This window comes from Octopus bimaculoides, chromosome 7, assembly GCF_001194135.2.
Source record: "Octopus bimaculoides isolate UCB-OBI-ISO-001 chromosome 7, ASM119413v2, whole genome shotgun sequence".
In the NCBI taxonomy this organism is placed as follows: Eukaryota; Metazoa; Mollusca; class Cephalopoda; order Octopoda; family Octopodidae; genus Octopus; species Octopus bimaculoides.
Genome location: NC_068987.1, coordinates 75,394,495 through 75,401,982, shown reverse-complemented (window position 1 = coordinate 75,401,982; position 7,488 = coordinate 75,394,495). Strand labels below are relative to the sequence as shown.

The following is a 7,488-nucleotide window of genomic DNA, read 5'->3' as shown; positions in this document are numbered from 1 at the left end:
ATATATATATATATATATATATATATATATATATACACACGTGTACGTGTGTGTGTATGTGTGTGTGCGTGCGTGCACGCACGCGTTATCTTCCATCAACGAAAATGATGTCCGTCTTTACTTGTAGATCCTTATGACCTTAGACAAACAACTACAGCAGCATAAACGTTTGAGTCAACGGACTAATTTAGAGATAAAATAAGATTAACGATAAGCTAGAGCGTAGATTTCTGAGAGAAGACTCCGGGTATTTTTCCCTAATCATTCTCTTATATGATTCACTATCTCTCAGTGACGCCTTCACTCCGCACCACCCCGAATACTTGTGTTCAATGAATTCCCAAACTACATCAACACAGACGCGTTTGCGACATTCAGAATGCTTTGGACGAGATAAGATAGATATAAAAGCTAAGTGTTGATCACCATCATCATTATTGGTATCATCACAATCATTATCGTCAGCCAAGCTGTTATCTTGGCTACGTAAGCCATTGCTACTGCTAAGCCACCCGTGGCAGAGATAAACAGCAGTGTACAGGAACACGTGTTTTAAGCACGACTTTATCTGAACGTTTCTGAGACAGTTATTTATCGCAGTTAGCCTATTTCGCATCTCTATTAATGGGGATGGTTCAACGCTAAAGAAAACTATCTGAGGTGGGCGGTCATTCGTTTTCACCGGCGCCTCACTTCATTATCGTTTTTTTTTTTGTTTTTTTTTTCATTCATTCATTCGTTCTTTTTTTTTTTTTTTTGCATTCGTTAATTCTTCAATTTTCTCTTTCGTAAGCTGACTCTACCACAACCCCATTTTTAATCATATGAATTACTCTTTTTTGTTCATATTTTTTTCCGGAAAATAAGAAGGCTTGTGGAGAGTGTTACTACAGATGTTATTGCTGATAAGAATATACATTAACCAAATCTAAAGTCATAGTTTTCGGTGACCTAGCAACTCTTAAGGTTTATTGTAAAATTGGGTTTCGTTTAGATTTCGTTTAAGACGCGAGATAAGGTATATTCAGCGTTAAAGGTAAGATTTTAGTGAATCAAATCCTGGAGTTTCAATTACTTGTTGCAATATTTTGCTGCAATTAACGTCACTAATGTCTTGAAGAAAGAACCATAAATACAAATGGCTTTTATTCTATGAAGCTAGTACTCTAAAAAAAATCTGCTTCTTGCAGCTTCCGTTCAATAGCAAAACTAAGAATTTCTCCTATTTTGGATTTTCAAATTTATAAAAGCTCCGCATAACAAAAAATGTCCACAACGATGATTAATATTCTTTAAAATTAAAGAGAAATAAGTCAGTCTTACCTGAATGAATACCTATTCTCAGCTTCAGGACTTCTTTAGGGCGGTGCTTCACAACAAAAGTACTAACTTTCTGCAACAATTGAAGAGACATCCGTCCTATTTCCCCGGCATGCTTTTTGCCGTTACGTATAGGCAAACCAGACGCCACCATATAAGCATCTCCAATCGTTTCAACCTGGTAGAGAATCCATATATCTTTATTCATAAATATCATACATATACAATTGTATGTTTCTAAGATGAGAAATTTATATATTATGTATTAGTCAGAGTAACGTCCTCAGCATAACTGTTGCTTTTTCAGTTGTGTACACTCCAGTCTTCTTCGTGTGTCTTAAAATTTATCTTCATGCCTTGCTTGAAAAAGGCTGGAGCATACACAGCCGAAATGTAGAAGCAACAATCAAGATGAGGACACTACTCCGACTAATACGTAAAATGTCATGTATATCTTTAACAGCGTTCTTAAAAGACACACACACATATATCGTAGGATATATAAGTAGCAAATAGATCATTGTGATATTCGAAGACTAGTAACGTAAGTGTTTGGTCTACTGGGATACCTATCCGTTGAAATACAGAGGAAGTGGATGAGTTTCTACACACATGCTTTCTGAGTACAATCTTCAGGTACTGCCAACATGACACAATGTGACAAGGTTGGGTCTTTGTATTGCATGTGCAATCCCTCTGACATACTTCCACACCGTTTTCATCCACACATCTGCAAACAACCCAACACAATATACATACGCATAGATACAGACAGAGACATATACGCACACATATTACCTACAACTGCATATAAATATATGTATACTACATGTACATAAATACACACACACACATATATATACACGTGTGTGTAAATGCATTGTGTGTGTGTGTGTGCGTGCGCGTGTGTACACGTAATAATAAACAATTATAAACTACAATGAGAACCTCTCAAACGGTCCAATTAAGGCTCCTTTTTCTTCAACGAGAGTACTCTTTTACCCCTTAAGCTTGTCCGAGAAATGACCAGAGTCTTTGAGAAAGAAAAAGATGGAAAGAGTGAATCTCGAATATTCCATATAAAGAAAATAAGCTTAAATGAGTATTTGGATAAACAAATGGAGGAAAAGTACTCAATACTTGCAGGAGAGTATATATATTCGTTCGAGCTGACAAACAGATAAATGAAAGAACTTAACTGTTCACATGGGTTTGGGTTTAATTGGTCGGCTGTCATCAGAGGATAAGGCATCTGACAACGTAGTACTTTTGGAGAATCAGTGGGTGAAGTTTAATAAGATTTGTACAGTAAATATTAACCTACTTCTCATTTGCACGGGAGAAAACCTCATGTAGTGAAGTAGTCACTGTAATGTTATGGAGAAGATAATTACTACTGTATAGTATTGCCAGCTATCTTTAACTAAAATCCTTTTTGGACGATATTAGAAATGATTGCTTGGTTTGCATTTGAAAGTTTTTACAAAGTAATTGTTCCTATGCCTCTACATGGACAATATCTCGGATTTCATGTTAAACATAATGAAAATTTGAATCAATACACTGTGTTTCTCTGTAAAACAAACGTGGCATTTCTGATCCATTTAAACATATGGTTCTATTTTCAACGATATGCAAGCTTTGGAGTTTTGCTAAGTCTGCTTTCCTTCCAATTCCGGACACAGTGAGAAATAGTGGTTGATTCTATCTCCGGTTCCAAAGGTGTGAGTGTAATGTATGAATTTCTCTTCAGTATATTTTCCGTGATGTTAATGCTGTACCTTTACAGCTGTTATCTTTGCTCTACACATTAATCCCTTTGTGAAGCACTTGCTTATGTACATATGCAGTACGCAATTGCACTTTGGGTTAATGTGACATTTTCTGTTTGCATGATTTCAGTTGTAATTGGATAATTCAAGCACGATATTATTTAAGCAGCTTAGATATTATTCCTATTTCCTAACTTATGCATGTGCTACGGATTGTTTATTTATCAAGGAAGTGTTTATTTGTTGTGGAGAAACTTAAGTACAGATTATATTACTTCTACGTTCATACTAAATGATGTTTCTTTTACAATCTTGCCTGATTTATGGGGTATTTTCGCTATATTCTATGTTTTGTAACCACTTCTTATTTCTCTTTCTATTAGAATGCGACTTCATTGGATGTTTCTATCGGAGAGCAGATTATAGATTCTACTTACATTGTCTAATACAATTTTTAATTGTCGCAGGATAGGGAATTTGTTTATATTAGCAATATCTTCTTTGATCTTTCGTATCACAAGACTAAAGTCAACCAATGAAAACAGAATAAATCGACGTCCTCTGCCCTTATCTCGTGAGCCTCCATTCATCATTTTGTCACCTGAAACATTGTATCTGGTGGGAAACTATGACTCGTGATAGAGTGAATCATTATCTTTGAAGGTAAGTACATAGTTTTTCGCCGAATATATCATTTCCGGTATTTATTTATATTGACTATCAAAAGGTAGAAGACGAAGTGGGCATGCATGTGATTTGAATGCAGAGAGCAAAAGAGTGCAACCAAATGACGCAATATATTTTGGCCAGCACTACCGATTCTGACATCCGTTTAATATTCACGCTACATGTATGTGTGCGTCCGGATTGTGAAGGCGCGTGGCTAAGTGGTTTGAGTATTCGGCTCCCGATCGTAAGGTCATGCGTTCGGTACCTGGCAGTACGTTGTGTCCTTGAGCAAGACGCTTTATCTCACGTTGCTCCGGTTCACTCAGTTGGCAAAAATGAGTTGTGCCTAGCATTCAAACAGTTAGCCTTGTAACAGTCTGTGTCACGCTGAATCTCCTTGAGAACTACATTAAGGGTTTGCGTTTCTATGGAATACTCAGCCAGTTGCACATTAATTTCACGCGCATGCTGTTCCGTTGATCGGATTAACTAGAACCGTCGTCGTCATAAACGACAAAGTGCCAGTGTTAGTACTGTCCGGGTTCGTTCTCATTACAAGACACCTTGGTTAAGTGTCTTCTACTGTAATCTTGAATTGACCAACACCTTGTGAGTCGAATTTAATAGACGAAAACTGGACAGACACCTGTGTATGTATGTGTGTCCATATCTGTGTTTATTCTTATCGGCTTTAAACCGTATGGTATCTCTTTTTGTGAAAGTGTAACATAAGAATTCGATGAATGGATATCCATAAGATAAGTACCAAACTGATATAGGGCAATACTTTTCTACTCTAGGCACAAGGCCCGAAATTTTAGGGGAAGGGGTCAGTCGATTAGATCGACCCCAGTACGCATCCAGTACTTAATTTATCGACCCCGAATGAATGAAAAGCAAAGTCGACCTCGGCGGAATTTGAACTCAGAACGTAAAGACGGACGAAATACCGCTAAGCATTTCGTCCGGTGTGCTAACGTTTCTGATACAAGGCAATACGATGTAGCTAAAAGTCCTTGAAGATGATGATCTATTGTAACTTAGGATATAATGCTACAACTTGTAACGTCTTCTAATATATAAATATATTAAAAGCTTTGGCACACACACACGTGTTTGTGTATCCATGTATTTAAACATTTATGTATATGTAGTACGTTAGTGATATAACATAGCAAGTTGTAATAAGTTTCATGCCCAGCTAATGCCAAACAATTATCAGACAATACCCTTGTCATAAGAAATGGGACAGAAATGGCTCTTTAATTCTCGAGAGGCTGTTACGAGTCTTAACGGTTGGGTAGCAAGAAAGTGTTTCGGTAATGTGTGTGAGTGCAAGTGTATAAAGCTGAAAAAGGTGGATAATAAATTCGTTAATAATACTGACGAGTTAACCAGCAATTCTTAGAAATTTTTCGTGATCCATAATGTTGATGTCTCACATTTTGTGTTTCTATATAGATATATTACATATCAAGGTCACTCACAGGCTTTCCAATGGACCCAGGGCAGATGGGGCCTTAAGCGCTTTAGCTGCTCAGCTAAGAGAAGATAACTTTATACAAATTCTTCATTCTGATAACTAATGGGTTCGTGGCACTTGTAAAACAAGACCAAAACAAGTTCGAAGAACCAACGAGAGTGACTGTCTCTATACAAACTATGCTCACTCTAATAATATTCATTGTGCAGATTGTTCGGCACAACACCAGTAACAACTCCGTCTTACTTTTCCGTAAGTTCAATAGAGTCATGAAAAGAGACGATGGGGACGGATAGTAAAAGATGCTACTGGAAGTTTTTAGCTTTGACCCTGCACATAGACAGCAATAGGTTGATTGTCGTTATTAAGCTGTGTCTTACTGAATCCTCGTTCGCTGAAGCCATGCGGGGGTTATCAAAAATGTCCAAAAGTCTATCATACTTTTAAAATTCCGTGTGTTAATTGCTAACTTATGGACTACTCCATACAGATAATCATCGCATCAGTAAACATTCGGTTCAAATTCTAGAATTGCATTTATGGTACCTCACGGGTTAACACCATCACCGTTCTCTAGCTTTACTACATATCAATCATCATATCAGAAGGAACGGTACATTTATGCAATTTGTGTTTATACAGAAATGAAATTATGATTAGAGTATTAACAAGTTCTTTTGTATATTTCTGTAAATGTTTCCTTCGTCTTTTTCCTTCCTTTTTCACATATTCTTTCCGTTAACGGTGAAAACTCCGTCAGCTAACTTCCTGAACGTTACACGTCTCGTTTTACTTCACCTTATTTTATACATGCATTGCAGTGATGTGCATACATATGTATGTGTTCGTGTAGGTAAGACTGAGTATGTGTACACACAATGTGTTTTGTTAATTAGCTCATTTACTTGGTTAATATAATCCTGTTGAACCAGGTTTGCATTTCTTTCCGGTGTTTTTATATATTTTGTTTGTTTGTTTTTTTTAATGCATCTTTTTTTTTATTTTGTTTCCCGGGAACTTCAGTGCAGTGATGAAAGAATACATTTTGGGAACTAGGTGTGTGATACAACGCGCGCGCTCACGCACACGTATTAAATCTAAAAGGTAAGGTGTAGTTCACGCTAACGCATTGTTAATGATATATAAATTGTGTGTGTGTGTGTGTGTGTGTGTGTGTAAGATGTAAACCAGAATTGATTACCTTTATAAAAATAAATGTTTTTTTTTCTTTTTTGTGTTTTGCCTGTTTTTAAAGGTTTCTTCAATTTTGCTATTCTGCTACAAATAGTCAATGTTAATCACAATCATTTAAGTCTTGCGGTACTCTGTACCTAGCTTTAATAGCTACCTTCTACTCTAAAGCTTTTAATCATAATCAATACTGCAAATTTTCAAAATATCACAGAAAGCCATGTATATCGCCTTTTCTACACTACACACGCACAAACACGCACAAACACAAACACACGCGCACACACGCACATAATTATTATTGTTGCTGCTGCTACTATAATCGTTACTGATATTTTTATTAATATCTTCATTAGCGCTATTGGTATTATTATTATTTTTGTCGTTTTGGCTACTTGGAATATGTAAAGAATGTGAAATATTCTTTCGCATACCATGTATGATAATAAGCTTTAATTGTAAGTGAAGATGGTGGCGTTCCGCATCACTTCAGTTTTGTATCAATTATAGGAATCTTGTATAATTTATCACACTTAATTAAATCACGTATAACGTATTTCGAAGCAGAATGCTACCAAAACAATTGTAACCAGTATTAACTTAATGTTATACTGATACATCGACTTTAGTGCTCGACTGGTATTTATTTTATCGACCCCGAAAGAATGAAAGGTAAAGTTAACCTCGGTGGCATTTGAACTCGGAATATAAAGACAGACGAAACGCTGCTAAACATTTTGTCCGCGTGCTCACGTTTTTTATTTCTTTATTGCCCACAAGGGGCTAAACATAGAGGGGACAAACAAGAACAGACAAAGAGATTAAGTCGATTACATAGACTCTAGTGCGTAACCGGTACTTAATTTTTCGACCCCGAAAGGATGAAAGGCAAAGTCGACCTCTGCGAAATTTGAACTCAGAACGTAGCGGCAGACGAAATACCGCTAAGCATTTCGCCCGGCGTGCTAACGTTTCTACCAACTAATCGCATTAATAATGATAATCCTTTCTACTTTCGGCCTGAATTTTTTTTTTTTTTTTTTTTTTTTTTTT

General features: G+C 36.4%; 1 protein-coding gene across 1 annotated transcript in view; it reads right to left on the bottom strand.

Moving 5' to 3' along the window:
- Positions 1–7,488, bottom strand: part of LOC106878135 (atrial natriuretic peptide receptor 1) — a 205,032-nt gene that overhangs the window by 149,341 nt on the left and 48,203 nt on the right. Inside the window, exon 13 of the mRNA XM_052969445.1 lies at positions 1,324–1,498. Coding sequence (XP_052825405.1) covers positions 1,324–1,498 — 175 coding nt within the window. The remainder of the gene's footprint in view (positions 1–1,323; positions 1,499–7,488) is intronic.